The following is a 16,894-nucleotide window of genomic DNA, read 5'->3' on the forward strand; positions in this document are numbered from 1 at the left end:
ATCGTGAAAATTATGGACGCCAACATGTTTGAGCATCTTCACATCTTCACTTGCACCCTCAGGAGGTGAACCCTTTCACTAGACATGGACAGAAAGTAGCCAAAAATCAAGGTGAGTTACATTGATCCCACAATTCTCACGACGAAATTCAGACCAACTACTGTCATTCAGAAATTTGTAAATAGAATCAAGCATTCCTAAATGCACATATTTAGAAAGCAAACTGACTGCTATATATGCAAAACACATTAAAAATATATACATTTATGTATATACAAAAAAATACACAGAGATAGAAAAGTATAAGCAATTTGGGTAGAAAAATATTTAAAATTTCTACTTTACTATAGGTTTCATATTCAAAGAGAACAGTAGGAAAAACACATTAAATTGGAGATACACATAGCCCACCAGGAAAAGAAAACAGATTCATTATCTAGCATGACAATTTACCAAATAATTTTTCAAACTACCATTTAAAATTTTTAAAGTCTGACAAATGGAAATAGAGACAAGCACTATACTTCAGGAGAGCTCTGAAATCTCTACTTTTATTTTTATTTCATTGTATAATTTCATGGCGTTAAGACTATTTTGATTAAGTTTTTTGTTTACCTATATCATTGCTAAAATTCTTAACTCTATGTTTATAAGAATAACAAATTAGCTAAAGTTCAATTCTGATTTTTCTTTCTCTTTTGTCTCTCTTCCTCTTTTCAAGAATCCTAACTAAAAATAACCTTCCTGGAGTTTTTTAAGTCCTTAAAGAAAATACCTCTATGTTGCAGACTAGTTTATACTCAGAGTTTCTACTATGGACAATAAACATTTTATGTTAATGAAGCCTTGAGAGAGTCTTAAATCAATGTGAAAACCATCTGCTGTTTCACTGTCATATAAAAATATTAAATTCTACAATGATATGAGGTAACATCCCATATTTTCAGCTTAATTTACAGCGGAAACGATGGTTCAGTATTTCTGAAAACTTATGACAAACTTAAAATAACAAATAGATGATCATATCTAAAGCCACTAAATTGTGTTGCTTCACCTAATGATACATTTTTAAATCAGTGGTGGCTCTGAAAAGAAAAAAGAATTACCACACCTCCTATAATTCAATTTTATGGCACAATTGACTGGAACAGATTAAGAACTTTGTCAAAGAAGCCTTCCCTGCCCAAAGAGAACACACACATACACTTTACCCACTTGCAGAAATAATATTATTCTTAGTCTGCTTCAATAAAGTTTAAACTTGCAGATGAGGACTTGTTCACCACTCTGTCCCCAGCATGAAAACAGGGTCCAGTACAAAGTAGGTCCCCCCCAAAAGATGTCAAATAAATGAATTTAAAAGTCACGTTCAAGCGTTTTCAACCCAAATTCCTGGGAATAAGGACATCTGCTTGTTCAGGTTTAACAATGTCTAGGAACTAAATTCACTCCTTTACTTTTCTGTATCACTTTTCAAATGCTTCTGCCCACATTACTTCATTTTAACCCGCTTTGTGAACTAAACTCGCAAAAATATACCTTTAGTAAACGGTAAGGGCATTTATAATTAACCTAAAATACAAGGAAAGGGGACTTTTTAAAATTTATCCAAGGATCGTAAGTTAACAAGCCAAAATAAAAAGAATCTGTCCAAAAGTGATTATAACAGGATCTAGCCTCTAGTCTGATATTCATAGATTTGGGGAAGAGGAAAATGGTTTCTTTTCCGGAATCTCTTGGCTGGCATGACACTTTCAAAGCTCCTGATAAACAGAAAGTAAAGGTAAACAAGCGCCACCCTTAAACTATCTCGGACCGTCAAGCTGGGAAAACCGGCCAACTACTGCCGAGACGTTCCAAGAACTTCAAAAACAATTTCTGCGGGAATTTCCCCCCATCACCCCGGCCGCTTCCCTGCGGGCCGCGAGGTTTTGCCGGCGCCGGGAGGACTGTGAGCCCAGCTTCCGTCCTGGTGTAAGCGGCCGCACAATGACAGTGACACGGTGGGTCTCGCGCGGCCTGCGTCCCGGACGGTCGGCTCGGTGCCCCGCGGCCCCAGGGGGACCCCCAACAGTGGCAGCCCCTCACCCGAGCCCTTCCTGGAGCCCCCGACAGGCCCGAAGGGAACCCGGCCGGCCTCCGGAGGAGAAGCCGCCGCCGGGGCGGGTGGCAGTACCCTGCGGACCTCCGAGTAGGGTGTGGGGACACTTTTTAACGAAAGGAACATTTGGGGTCTCTTTCAGGGATTCTGCTAAGTGGCGACATTCCGGCCCCAAAGTCAAGGGGCCTGAATTCGCGCGGGCGGGGGAGCACAAGGGATTTACTTCAAATTTGAGAGCCAGCTGCCCCAGAGGTTGGCAGAGCCCCATCCCACGCGGAAAGGGAGGGGGTGCCAGACGAAACGCCGCGCGTCCCCTCACACCCTCAGGGTGGGGCAGGCCTCTCGCCCTCCCAGGGATCCCCACCGCAGGCGGCACACTCCCGGGCCACTGGCTCAGGTGAGGGACTACTTCGTTACCTCTCTGCGCGGAGGCGACCGAAGAGGTGATGAACCGCGCAGCGGCAGCGCCGCAAGTACAAGCGCCGCAGCCGGACATCTCCGCTGGGCCTAGGCCGGGGCTTTGCCCCCCGCTGTCCTCCGGGTCTCAGCGCCCCGACTCCTATTCGCAGAGAGCGCTAACTTGGCTTCGAACCCTCCCGCCGACCCTAGGCTCAGTGCAGAGTTCACCCGCCTGGCAGCCAGGCCTTCGCGCTCCTCGTACCCGACTGCCGTCTATCTACTCAGTAGAGTAGACACTTAACCCCCCCCTCCCTCCCTCTCCTCTTCCCCCCCACCCCCCTCCGCCTACCAGGCCTGGGGAGCGTGCGCGCGCCTGCGTCCTAGGCCCAGGGAGGGGGCGTGGGCACGCGCTGCGTGTACATGCGTGATACACCGATGAGCGGCGAGGGGAAGGGGGCGGTGACCTGGGCGCCAATGAGCACTCTGCGGCAGGCGGCCAGCCCCAATAGGGACAACTACAATTCCCGACATGCAGTTTTTCCGGAAAGTCCCTTGATCCTACCTTCGAAAAGTGTGCTCCAAGCGCTCAGAGATGCATGCCGGGAGTTGTAGTCCCAACTGGTAGTAACTCCTGGCCTTTTTCGGTTGGTAGCGGGGAAGGCCAAAGTGAGACTGGTGGCTTAGCCAGCCCCAAGACTCTTTAGTATCCTTTGGCTTCTGCTAGACCATTCAGACTGAATAAGTTCCTTTCCCTGGGGATTCCACATCTTATGTACCTTATCTTCTCCTTCTCTTTAGTTTCCTCACTTGTAACATGGGAGTGGTATTTTTACCTAGTTCCCCGAGCTACCGCTGTTGGGTGACAACTCTCTTGTTCTTTCAAACCATGTGATGATAACTTCCAGCTGTAGCTAGTCCCTGTGTGCTTTATGATTCTTTGTCGGAGCCCTTAAGGGTTTAACCTGACTACACCCTGGTAGTTTTCTTCTCTTACCCTTTGGATGTCTGTCTGCAGGGCTGATTCCTCTCCAGACGGCTAAAGCAGGTCGGCCAGCTGTACAAGGGGAGGATGGTGACAAATGAATCAGACTCTTTTCCCATCTTGGCTGGCACCAGACTGAGTGTTTACTTTGTAAGATTTTGGTCAACTCCAAAGCCCAGGGAAATTGCCAGGTGAGATTAGATGCCTTTAGTTCTGAGCTTAGGTGAAGGACAGGAGGTGGAGGGCAAGGAGAAGAGTCTAGCCCAATCACACAAGTTATTTAGCCCTCATCAATCTTGGATTAGACAAATGTGGCATCTAGTTCCCTGGGTCTGGCCATGAGAAAGGGCATTGGCCTTGGCCCAGGCCACAGGGTGTTCTATGTTTTTCTCCCTGAGGGAGTTGACTCCTGCTACTTCTTCATCTTAAAGTGGCAGAGAACTGAAGAGAGCCTAGGTATTCCTTAGCTGCCTCTATTAATAGAATTTTGAGAGAGGAGAGACTCTAAATTCCCTCAATCCAGTGTTTTCCAAACTGTGTTTCTAGAATCCCTCAGAAACCATAGCTCTGTGCTGGGAGTGAGGGGATTAAAAGGGTGGACCTTCCCTGTCTCCTCCTCCATTCCATTCCTAAGTCAGTGAGAGCGGCTGTGCTTTTGTTTCATGTATTGGGGTTTTGTTGGAAAATAGAATCATTCTGCTTTAAAAACAGTGTTTGAAAACCATTGATTCTAGCACAAAGCTTTTAGTAATGAGCTAACAGGATCACATTGACCCTAATGCCCAATTTGAATTCCTTTCATGCAACCCCACTTTCTATTTCAATTATATTCAATTTCCTTCTTACTATAGAAATAAAGACGTTGCTCCTTTAAACACATAGATTGCAAGCTGAATAAAAGCACAGTTAAGGTTCACCTGAAGGCTTCCTTTTCTCTGACTATTCTAGGAATTTGACTTCTCATTCATTTAGTCAACAAATATTGAGGACCAATTACATGCCAGGCACTGAGGAAAGAGCACTGAATAAGAAAAAAAAAAAGTGTTTCTCTCGTGGAGCTTCTGTTCTAGTGGGGAAAGACAGTAAACAAATAAAACAAAAATATATGCCACTGGTATCACGACAGGAATATGCTTATATTGTTGTTATATTATTATTATATTATTCCCAGGATGATTAAGCATTTAATTTTATTTACAGATTGATGTTTTGTTTTTAGCCTGTATTTCCAACTGGACTTCGAGCTCTTTGAAGGCAGGTATTTCATTATATACTTGGGCCGAATACACAGTAGAAAATCAGTAAGTACTTGGCTAAACACTCATTTTCCAACAATGCTTTTGCTTGGCAGAAACCTGGGGTGGTGTCTTTAGAAAATCCTACAGAGAATCAGAGCAAATTGTAATTCACTAAGAGGTGTTATAGACACAAATTCTACAAATTTATACACTGGTTAACCCAACTAATGAGTGACCCAGAAGGAATTCCCAGGAGATGCCTGATCAGCGGAGGATAGACTTTGCCCTAGAGAGTACAAAACAAAGGGAGCTGTACACAGCTCAGTTTAACTTTTTCTCAGCAATGTGAACAAGGGTCATGTGGCTTTGGCATCAGACCGGTGATGGTTTCATCACACAGGCAACATGAATTTGGTAGTTTCAGTGCATCATCCCAAAACGATGCTCCACGGGACAGAATATACCTGGATCGTTAGGATCAGCACCCAACAAACATGGATTGGGACAGTAACTTTGTGCTAGGCTCTTTAATGGTGTTAAGTCTTATAGTGGTATTCAAATTGGGGAACTTGTACTCTGGGGGTATACCGAGACTTCCTGTTTGGTATTGGAGCACAAAGGGTTGTCAAGTTGAAATAAAATAACATCTGTTTGGGAAAGAGTTCAAATGTAAAGGATCCTTCTTTAGGAACCACTTGGCTGCTTGACCAAGGAGCATGTTCCATTTTACAAACGTAGGCTCCCTGACCTAGGCTCCGTGACCTGAAATTCACAGGTTGGGACAGTGTCCTTGCTCCAAGGTATGGCCAGGTAGCTAAGAGATGGAGCAGAGGTTGCTGTCTGGGCAAAGAGCCAGGAGGCTCCAGAGGTCCACTAAGACCTTCGCTCACTTGGCACTGCATGGATAACGTCTGGTCAGGTTGCTCTGAGAGCATTCCTTCAAGTTCTGGATTTGGAAGCACAGGCCCATTTGAGACTTTCCCGGTGATAAAATGGATCCTCTATCAGGAGAATCATACCATCCTATGGTCACATCTTACCAGCTTTTTGGAACAAAAAACTTCATATCACACCGACTTTCAACTCTTTTCTGACAGGTTAATGATATTTAAAAAAGAAAGGCAAGTACAATTCTTCAGCTAAAATAGTTTCACTAGAGGAGCCAACTCCTTATCCTGAGTTATTTGCCTTTTATGACCTACATAGCTGAAAGCATATAACTTTCTATATCTCCGTTTTGTGTAAAACTTTTTTTTTTTTTACCCCTTTTATACTTAATTCTTCCTGCCAGGATTGTGAACATTGTGAATTACTAAATGAAAAATATTTTTATAAGTTAGTCAGTGAGTCATCCAATTTAGCACATTCTTCAGATGAGGAAACGGGCCTATAAAAAGTCGGGACTCTACAAAGGTCACGTAGTGAGTCTGAAACAGAGAGAGAAATAGAGCCCAAGTCTTTTGATTTTAAAATCTGTGTTTCTTAGTCGTTGCTTTTTAAACTTCAAGCTCCCTTTGATAAACATCAAAATCTCACCTTCTTCACCAGAGATTCTGGTACGTCTTAGAGAGCCGTGATTCTGTTGGGAATCACTGTATCTTCTGAATAAAGACATGTCTTTTTCATGGCTGGACCCCGATCCTTCAGATTAGCAGACATTGATCCTTCCAGGCATGGAAAAGGAACTCAACATTTATATTTTAAAAAATAAGGACCAAAAAGAAAAAAAGAAAAAAACGTAGGGGCTTATGTTTATAGATAGTGTGAGACTCAAAATAATACTAACAACATTGTGTACAATTTTACAAAGTGACTCCCATCCACTTTCTCATCTGATTCTCATAGCAACACAGTGAGGTACTGTTATTATCTGCATTTTGGTCTTGGCAGCTGAGAAAATTAAGATATAGAGGGTTTAAGTGACTTGTCCAAGGTCACAGCAGAACCGGGACTCACACCCTAACCTCCACAACTGTTTTCATTACTTGCCTACCTTATCTGGTAAGACTTTAGGGGTCTCCAGAATCCCCATACTCTACCCAGAAATATCTCACATCAGGGACTAAAAAGTTGTCATTCCATGAAGGCAGTGATCCCCCATCCCCCCTTCTCTTAAGAATGAACTATCTGGGTGTTTGTTAAAATATATCTGGGCTCCTCCCCTAAAGGTTTCGATAAAATAGTTTGGAGTAGGACTCAGGAATCTATTTTTATTGCTAGACTCAGGAGACGCTAAGGCTTATTTGCCGAAATGAATAAGGTGCATTTGCACTGTGGTGGTAGAAACCTGTGCCTTTACTTGTTAAGATCTCTTCGTTAGGCTCCCTCCAGCTGCCACCATTTTCTCACTCAGGAGGTTGCCAGCCAGCTTTGCTATAGTGGTGCGACCAAGGGGTTTACAGGTGGGTGCTCACCATCCTCCTGGGCCTGTCCTCGGGGGGCTGGTGGTGACCTCAGCATAAGGCCCCCTTTGTCCTTGATTAGAGGACAGTCCTCCACCCTGATGTTCAGGAAGATGGTCAGCAGATGGCACTAACTTACCACAGTTTCCCTCTTTGAATCTATAGGGCAGAGTGTGGGTGACAGTGGGGGTATTTAAAGCTAATCTATTTGGACCTTCTGGTCTACAAAAACTTGAAGACAGTGCTAGGAAATGCTCGTTCAGTATTTTCTGAAGGGCAAAGATGTCAGAGGTAGAAGGGCTCGTATGCGGATTCCATCCAGCTGGGTTACTTCTGGCAAGTTAACTTTATAAGCCTGTTTTTTCAACTAAAAATTGGAGCGCTCTTGACCTCCCAGGTAAATGTAAGGAAGAAATTATTCTTTGACCCATAGCACACAGAAGGTGCTTAATAAATAATAAACATCTTTTTTACTGTGCAATGCTGTAAGTTATGGCTTTCCTTTTATGCCTGTAAAAAAAACTGTTTTTAGTTGTGTTTCCTAGCCAGCTTGTTGATGACCTCACCTACTCCGTTATACCTTAGAATTGTGGAGAGCTTGCTTGATTTCAAATGAGAAACTGAAAGACAATTTAAATAAAAACTTGGAGGAAAAAAAGAAAAAGAAAAACTGAAAGGGATGAAAGAGAGAGGATGTGGATCCTTGGTTTATAAGTCCTTTTCAGTTTGCACTTAACTTGCCTTAGCCATAATATTAGATAATAAAAGTGATATTTACTTCAGGAACAATTATAATCATTTATTACTTTCAAGCAATATTTATTTATACACTAGGCTTTGTGTGTAAAGTAGTAAGTTAGTAATTGGTAAATGAGTCAATAATGAGAAAATGAGGAGAAAAGGCTTTCGAGTCACCAAAATAGATGTTGCAAAGCTGGCACATCACGTACTTTGTTCATACCTGGGCCTTCAGACCCTCCCTCAGTCTGTTTACTCATTTGTATCCCCATCCCACTAGTACGTACACTGGAAAGGAGACAGACACTTGAAACAGGCAAATTAACCATAGCTAAGGGGTTTTCTACGGGCCTGACAAAAGAGGAGAAACAGAAAAATGGAAGCAGGAACACAACAAGAAGAGTATATAGTCTGGATTAATTTGGTATTGGCCAAATTTCTTATATATCATATCAGCCCTGGTTGCCATTTTTATTATACTGCCATAATAACTGGTGTTCATAATTGCATTCCTGATACACCAAGAAACTGATTTGTGTGATTTCTGTTTTAAAAAAGATAGAAAATATATTTTCTTATAAAGATTTCTACTCAAAATAGGTCAAAATGTTAAATTTTGGAGCTTCAATAGAGATAATAAAATTGAATTTTCTGGAAAAGTACTTTTGTAGAACAACTGAATTTCCTATGATACCATAAAAATGAAGCATCACCTTGTTAAATCTAAATGAATTTTCAGTTTTTTCCATTTCCTGAAAATTTGTACGGTGTGGTACACAGTAATAACAGAAACATTTATATAGTGGTTACTATCTGCCAATGACTAATATATACTGTGTTCATGTATGCGTTTGACTAATCCCCATAACAGCTCCATAAGGTATTTTTCTCAAGTTTATAGTTGAGGAAACTGACACATACCAAGGTTAAATAACTTTCCAATATTGCACTGCTCATAGGTAAAAACCCGGATAGTCTGGTTCTAGAGCCATGCATTTAATCACTGCACTACACTCTGCAGGACTCACTATTAGGTCCTCTTGGATGAAACACTTTTTTTTTTTTTTTTTTTTTTTGGAGAGACAGAAAGAATCGGGGGGGGGGGGGTGAGGGAGCAGAGGGAGAGGACGAGACAAAATCTTTAAGCAGGCTCCATGCTGACTCAGAGCTTGATCTCATGACCCCGAGATCATGACCTGAACTGAAATCAAAAGTCAGGTGCTTAGCCGGCTGAGCCACCCAGGCACCCTGAAACACATTTTTTTTGTTGCATTGATCAGCTTATAAAAAGTAAGCAAATTCTCTAAGGACATACATGCAAACTCTTATATAACTGCATAGGATGAATATTTATCATGAGTATTTTATTTTTCGAATTTTTATTGAAATTCTAGTTAACATAGAGTAGAATATTGGTTTCAGGAGCAGAATTTAGTGATTCATCACTGACATCTAACACCCGGTGCTCATCGCAACAAGCGCCTTCCTTGACACCCACCTCCCTCCGTCAACCCTCAGTTTATTCTCTGTCCTTGAGAGTCTCTTAGGGTTTATTTCCCTCTCTTTTCCCCCTTTCCATATGTTCATCTGTTTTGTTTCTTAAATTCCACATATCACGTGAGTATTTTAAAGAAGCAATAATAAACTCAGGAGTCATTATTATTATTATTTTTAGAGTGGTAGGCAGCAAAGTAAGGTTCGTTGAGCGATAGCAAAGCGACAGCACCAAGCGTCCGAAGTCTGGGGGTTTTCATGGGCTTGCTGGTGGGCTGTTTTAATCTGATTAACCCCTCCCTGCGCTGCCATCTGATCATGTTTTTGTCACATGGGAAAGGGTGGAGGGCTCCTTCCAGGGTGGTGTAAAATCCTTTTAAGAGTGGTTTCCTCTTAGGGCCTTGGGGTGGGGGGGGTTCCTGCCTGCCTGCCTTCAAACTGTCCTTCATCATTCCCCCCTCTGAAAAGGTAACCCTAACTTCTGTTAGGGAAGAAGGGCGACGACTAATCAGAACTACTTCCTGCTGGTCGGGGGCATTAGATAGGGCAGCAGTCAGGGTTCCTCCCGTCCCAATTAATCGAGGGGTCCCCTGTAGATGTCTCGTTTGACCTCTATGTGAGGCTTCACCTGAACCACCATTTGGAGTTTGATGACCTTTACTCTGGAAGATACTAAGCGGGTTAGGGCATTTAGGAGGCCAGGCCCAAAGCACGATGCAAGGACAAGTGCAGCCAGGGGTCTGGCTAGAGCTAGGGGATGTTCTAGTGGACTCCCCACATACTGTGAGAGGGCAGGTGAAAGGAATGCCATAAGGATTATGATTTTGATGGGACTTAGGGAAAGTAACATTTAAGAGGACTTATATGTGTCTTGTCACTTTAAGACTAGTTCAAGGTCCTCTCTGGGTTCACAGAGGGATTTCAGTTCCTTGTTGTTAGGCCCCGTTGGGGACCAGGGTTTGACTCTGGAATGGTGGATCCAGGCTTCAAATTTAGGCACTTTGACTGCTGTTGGAGAGGCTAAAATCACTGTATGCGGACCTTCCCAGACAGGCTCTGACAAGCACGTGGTAAATACCCTACTTGCTGTTGCGCTGGCCCTGCGGCCCGGGTTAGGACACCCAAGGCCATTCCCTTAAAGCTGGGGCACTGCGCAAGGTCCTCTTGAGATTTTTAAAAGCTTTTTCTGACTCTGGATCCCACATTAATAGGTGGGTACCAGCTGTCTGTGTGTTCTTGATAAACCGATAGAGGGGGTGTGCTATTTCTCCATATCCTGGTATCCACTTTCCAACAATGACAGTGTTCTGTTAAGCCAAAAAAAAACTTTTCCAACAAAGGAAAGTTGTGGGGTCCTTAAGGTGTATGGGAACGGGCACTGCTGTTAAGGCCCGACCCACTTCAGCCTGAGTCGCCCAGACCTGGGAATTAGTATCCGTCTCTATCAAGGGGAGACAACTGCTAGTCAGCCCAGGGGCTATCAAGAGGAGAATTAATATCTCTACCTAAGAAAGGTGTGGGGCTCTCAGGCATTAAGAAAGAGTGAAAGAAAATTAGATCTCCCCGGGTGTATCCCAGAAGGCGAGAAAAAAATTTGACTATTGGGTCCGCAGTGACCCGTTACTGACACTAGTTGGACAGTAGGCCCGGGGTGGAGAGTAGAACAGAAAAGGTGGCTCCAGTATCAAGAAGGAAATCGACTGGTGTTCCTTCTGTTTCCAAAATCACCTGAGGCTCTGGGTTGCCTGTGGTGAGCTGTTTTGGAGGTGCCACCGTGTAGAACCCCGAGCCCCATCAGTCCCGATCAGGGAGGGGCGCTGGCCACCCGAGTCCTCCCAGATCGACGTCCCTGAGGGCATTCAGATTTTCAGTGTCCTCCTCCCGGGCAAGGGTTACTGGGCCTTGGTTTTTGCCATTGGGGGCATTCTCACTTCCAGGGTCCTGGGTGGCCACAGAGGCCAGAGCCCTGGGAGGCCGAGCTGGTAACAGCATGCAAGACCGCAGCTAAAGCCTCAGACTTCCTCTTTAGCGTCTGTTCCTCACTCTCCTCTTGGTCCCAATTGTAAAAGATCCACTAGCAGCTCGTTAGAGCTCTTCTAGGGCCCCTTGGGGCCAAGAGCCAACTTTTGCAGTTTTTTCTGTATATCTGGGGCTGATTGTGTCTTTAAGAACGATTGTGGCCTCAGGAGAACCGGGGGAGATAGCTGTGTATTTGAGAGACTCTCTCAATCTTTCTAAGAAAACCGTTGGTGTTTTCTTCCTGGGTTTGGGTTAACAGTTTGCATCATGTTTACCAACAGACCCAAATATCCTTTACCAGAGACTTTGAAAGCGATCTTAACAATTACCCATGAAAACTGTGAGACAGATAAGATTACCACCATTTTTTACCAACAGACCCAAATATCCTTTCAAAGCACAAACCTACATCCAGTAATCAATGCCTTAGCACTTGATCCTATTTGGAAAAGACCTAAATGTAATCCCATTTATCATCCAAGCAAAACTTCCTTAACAATTACCTGAGACAACTTTGAGATAGACAAGATTAACCGCCATTTTAACGCAAGCTTATTTGACCTTCAGCAAACCGAGATAGAATCATTCCCGGTTCTAAGCCTCATCAGCTTGAACAGATGAGCAGACGCTTTGTTTTTTTTCCACCAAAGTGGAAATACGCAGTCCATGTCAGGCGGTAGAAGACAGGGAATTTTCCCAAAACAAAGGGAGTTTTGGCAGCTGCTTGGGAATACTCCTTGAAGTCTCCCTCCGGAGGCAGACTAACCAGTGGGCACCAATTATAGCCCTTAACCCGGGAAACAGATGGGGGAGAAGCCCCCATGTATACTGTTCAATCCCTCTATGAGGCAGGCTAGGAAGTAACAGTGATACCAGCTTCCAGGGGGATCATTAGGGGCCCAGTTGGGGTCTTGAGGTGGTACAGCCTGATCTCCAGTTGGAAACTGAAGCCACCCATGGGCTCATCCATCCCTTGATCCCTGTATCTTTCAGCAGTGGCCAGAACCCCACATTTTTCTGCTTCGGAGAGGGTCTGATTTAACAGAGGCATTACATCCAAGTTTGGAAAACTCTGAGGTCCCCCTTCATCTCAGGTCTTATAGTGACACCTCCCCTTGGGCCTCCTTCTTACAGAGGGTAAAGCCTTTGAGCACCCCCAGAGGTTTCAGGATAGGGCGGGACAGGTACAGGGACCTGATCTTACTCTAGGAAGGATGGAGCCAGGGGCGGGCCAGGTGCTTGGTGGAGGAGGGATAGGGAGTGACTGCTAATATGTATGGGGTTTCTTTCTGGGATGAAATGTTCTAGAATTACAAAGTGATGGTGGTTTTTACAACGTTGTGAATACACTAAAAGCCACTGAATTGTGAATTTTATGGTATGTGGAATTATATTTCAATTTTAAAAATATGATCATCCTACCAACAACAGACCTTCACTAAAATTATTTCTAAAAGGTATTCTTCAGGAGCCCTTGGGTGGCTCAGTTGGTTAAGCATCTGACTCTTGACCTCAGCTCAGGTCTTGATCTCAGGGTTATGAGTTCAAGCCCCTTGTTGGGCTCTGCACTGGGTGTGGAGTCTACAAAACAAAACAAAACAAAAACCAAACAGATATTCTTAAGAAGCAAAATGACCTTAAAAGCAAGGTCTGAGGTGACAAACATATAAATAAATCTAAACAAACACTGTATAAAATAATAAATGTTTATTTTGAGGGGCAAAACACTAAAATAGTTTAAGGGGTGAAGATACACTTTTGACTTTGTTAAAATCAGTATGTATAATAAAAATTCAAGAGAAAACACTAGAAAAATGGCAAAAGCGTAAAACTTCAAAATCAATACAAGGGAAAAAAGTAGAGTAAGAAAAATATTACTCAATCCAAAAGCTGACAATAAGAGATAAAGTGATTTAGAAAGAAACCGGCAAGTGAGGTGGCAAAAACAAATCCAAACATAACTGTAATCACCATATATATTTACTGATCGCACCAGTTAAAAGATGAAATGTTAGATTTACTAAAATAAACTAAAATCCAGCTTTAATGCTGCTTACAAGAAACATATTTAAAAGGATACAGAGAAATCAAAGTAAAAAGATATAAGCAAATACTAACCCAAAGAAAGTTGGAAGCTATATTATTAGACAATACAGGCTTTAAGACAAAAAAGTATTATAGGAACAAAGAACATAATTACATAATAATAAAAGATTCAACTTGCAAGAAGGCACAAAAATTCAATACTTAATATGCATCCATTAGAAAAGCTTCAAAATAGGGGCACCTGGGTGGCTAAGTCGGTTAAGCGGCTGCCTTCAGCTGGGGTTGTGATCTCGGGGTCCTGGGATGGAGCCCATTGTGGGGCTCCCTGCTTAGCGGGGAGTCTGCTTCTCCCTCTCTCTCTCTGCCCCTCCCCCCGCTCATTCTCTCTCTCTCTCTCAAATCAATAAATGGCTTCAAAATATATAAAGCCAAAATTGAATCACGCAAGAAATTAAGTGCGCCACCTAGTGGAAGATTTTCAGCACACTCCTTATTTACTGAATTGAACAATTAACAAGTTTGAGTTAATGCGCCCAATGATTAGAGAATACCCTTCCCCCCTCCCCCAGCTGCACGTAGAAACTACAAAAACTGACCAAGCACTAGGTCCTGAAGAAAGACTCAACAGGTTTCAAAGAACAGGTACCACACAGATCTTATTCAATGTATTCAAAATCCCCTGATGTTTGGAAATAAAAAACCCTCAACTCCCAGTAAACCCACAGTGACCCATCTGCTCACTATCCCCTTGAAGTATTCACCTTCTGGGGTGTCTTCACAACTCTTCAAGATCCCCTTTCTCTGAGAATTTCCCCCACCTCCGTAGCAACTGCGACCGGACAGTAGGACTGCCCTTTATGCCCCACCCCCACCACGGCCGCAGCTGATTGGACCAGAGGTGGAGTCCTGATTCAAACCGGGCCAGTCAGTTGCCCTCTTCAAGGACTCCGGGCTTAGGGCAGGGCTCTACTTTGACTTGAGATGGTCACCGTTCCCATGAACCCTGGGGAGCGAAGAGAAACTGATCAGCGAAGAGAAACTGATCTGCGAAGAGAAACGAAGGGTTCCCGAAGAGAGTAGAGGCCACACAGTGAGAGACAGAGAGAGAGAGACAGACAGAAATAGACTAACCAGAGAGAGGGACCTGAAAAGGTGGAGAGAGAAACAGAAACAAAGAGAGACAGTCTGAGAAGAAGAGCGTGTAGGGCAAGAGTGAGTTAGAGATTGGGAGAAAGCAAAAACTCCGGAGAGAGAATAAGAGCGTCACAGCCAGAGAGAATGATGGCCTGGATTCGGATGGCTTTGCAGTTCCGGGTTCTGTCCTTCCTGAGGTCCTCTGGCATGGCAGCCCCTGTAACTTGTAACCAAAAGCCTTCACTGCTCAGTTCCACCTCTGCTTCTGGGCTTTAGTTGTCCCTTTGCCTGAAACTCGACTTGTCCCTGTACGGCCTCTGACTTGGCTTAAGTCCTCTCAGTCTTTCAAAACTGTTCTTGTCCTGACATCTTGGTGACATTTTCCTCTATCAGCCCAGCTACTAAAGCTCTCCAAACTCTAGAGAGCATTCTGCCTGGAAAACATCCATGCTTGGAAACAGAAGCGGCCTGATGGGCCCCTCTCTCTGCCTGTGCCCTTTCTCGGTGCCATCTGGTGTCCGTCCTTGCACAGTTCACTCTCAGTAACTGGCTGGTCATGTACAGCAGGCTGAGACCGAAACCCCAGGGCTTTTCTAAAATGAATGTTCTGTCCACCCAGAGTGTAGAGTCTCTGAAGAGGAAGGGAACACCCGATGAGTCATCAGCAAAACTGCAAAGGCATCCTGGGAACTGTGCTCTTAGCCTCACCGAAAATCATGGAAAAGACTTTAGAGATGGTTTAGATTCTAATTGTGACCAACTCCTTCATTTTAAAAAATATGTATTTATTTGTTCATTTTTGAGATAGAATGAGCATATAACATCATATTAGTTTTAAGTATACAACCAACTCTTTCATTTATAGGAAAATGAGGTTCCCGAGAAACCGACTTGACCAAAATCGCCCGGCTAGCAGGGAGCACCTCTGTCTTCGGAAGCAAGACACTTAGAAATTAGGTAACATGAGTTCAACTCGATAGTGTTTCCTCACCTGAAAGAGAGCTGTCTTCCACTGCCTCCCAGCCTCTACCACCTGTTTTGCACAAGCTCTTCGTGCTTGTGCCCCTGCACCTGACAGCCTCACCTTCAGCAAACCAGCTCCTCGCTATCACCCAAATTAGATGTCACCTTCTCCAGGAAGCCTTCTCTGACCACCACCCCCTTCAAGTCTGCTGCCACTGTGTGTACTATATATTATAGACGCATAAAGACCGCTCTACTTGCACACGTGGCTTGGCAGAGAGTGGGCCCTCAATAAATATTTGGTGAGTGAAGAAAACCATCGGGTACCAGCTGCTGGCTGCTGGAGTCCACTGATTCAGGCCCTCAGTGGAGAACAGAACGGGAAGGGCATGGGGTGAGAGAACCCCATCAGCCCACTTTTCCCAGCACCTTCTCTCTGCAAGTTTGAAGGGAACTGGGTGGTCAGGTTGAAGCACCACAAATTGGCTCCCGAAGCAGTAAGGCATCTGTGCTGCAGAGAGCCGAACACTCGAGCCTTGGCAGGGGCAACGAGCTCCCCAAATAGTCGGCGATGGCCCGCTCCCCGGCAAGTGTTGGAAGTGGGTCAAGGAGCGATCACAAGGTCATTAGGCCCCAGCCCTGCATTCACTTACTTTCTCAGAGGTCATGAGGATAGGGTGCTCAGCCAGAGAAATTTCTAATTGATTATGAACCAAACCCCTGGGAGCTGGACAGATGCTGATCCAAGAGCATAAAATCCAGTCCAGGCCCGAGGTGGCCAAAAGGAGCTGCCACTGGGCCGGCTGGGGGATCAAGGAAAGCTTTCCCTCCTGATTATGAACGATGCCCTCTCCTCCCCGAGTCCCCTTGGCCTCTTTTCTGGGAGATTCTGGAGAGATTGGGAGAGGGGCAGTCTGCCTCTCACCCAACACTCCACTCCACCACCCTGACTTTAGATGCCTCCAAAATCACTCTGGCGCCATCCACTGGCCTCTGATTTACTATTTTAAACCAAATACTTTTTCCAAAAACAAATCCCTGTCCATTTGGACCAGTTGATTTACTCAAGGGACAGGGGCTATTATACACAGCAGAGATCTGGTATCTGGAAACGCTGAGCATCTTTAGAAGAGCTTGGAATAAAATTAAAAAGAAAAAGAGCCCGTCATTTCTGAGTGAGGTCGGCCAGCACAGCTGGAGAAGGCAGCAGGCAGTGGGGGGTTGCCGAAGGAGCACTTGGCCAGCTTACCTGACCCTGGGCCAAGCCATTGTATAAGCTCCCCAATATTGGAAAGAAAGAAAGAAAAAAAAATGGGACATGTTTTTAGCTTTGCTCAGGAGCCCAGAACATACTCACAACTCCAGGAATCTCTGCTCT

The 16,894-nt window shown here is 44.4% G+C and overlaps 1 protein-coding gene and 1 long non-coding RNA gene across 2 annotated transcripts in view; one reads left to right on the forward strand and one right to left on the reverse strand.

Annotated features, from left to right (window-relative positions):
• CLPX (caseinolytic mitochondrial matrix peptidase chaperone subunit X) overlaps positions 1-2,856 on the reverse strand; it is a 41,412-nt gene extending 38,556 nt beyond the window's left edge. Inside the window, exon 1 of the mRNA XM_026478321.3 lies at positions 2,519-2,856. Within this exon, the coding sequence (XP_026334106.1) occupies positions 2,519-2,597 (79 nt within the window). The 5' untranslated portion in view covers positions 2,598-2,856. The remainder of the gene's footprint in view (positions 1-2,518) is intronic.
• On the forward strand, positions 1,790-8,336 carry LOC130541984 (uncharacterized). Its single transcript, XR_008956163.1, has 3 exons — positions 1,790-2,003; positions 3,516-3,673; positions 4,683-8,336. It is a non-coding gene; the product is annotated as an uncharacterized LOC130541984 (long non-coding RNA).
• Positions 8,337-16,894: the final 8,558 nt, after the last annotated feature.

Source organism: Ursus arctos, unplaced genomic scaffold (assembly GCF_023065955.2).
Source record: "Ursus arctos isolate Adak ecotype North America unplaced genomic scaffold, UrsArc2.0 scaffold_28, whole genome shotgun sequence".
Taxonomy (NCBI): domain Eukaryota; kingdom Metazoa; phylum Chordata; class Mammalia; order Carnivora; family Ursidae; genus Ursus; species Ursus arctos.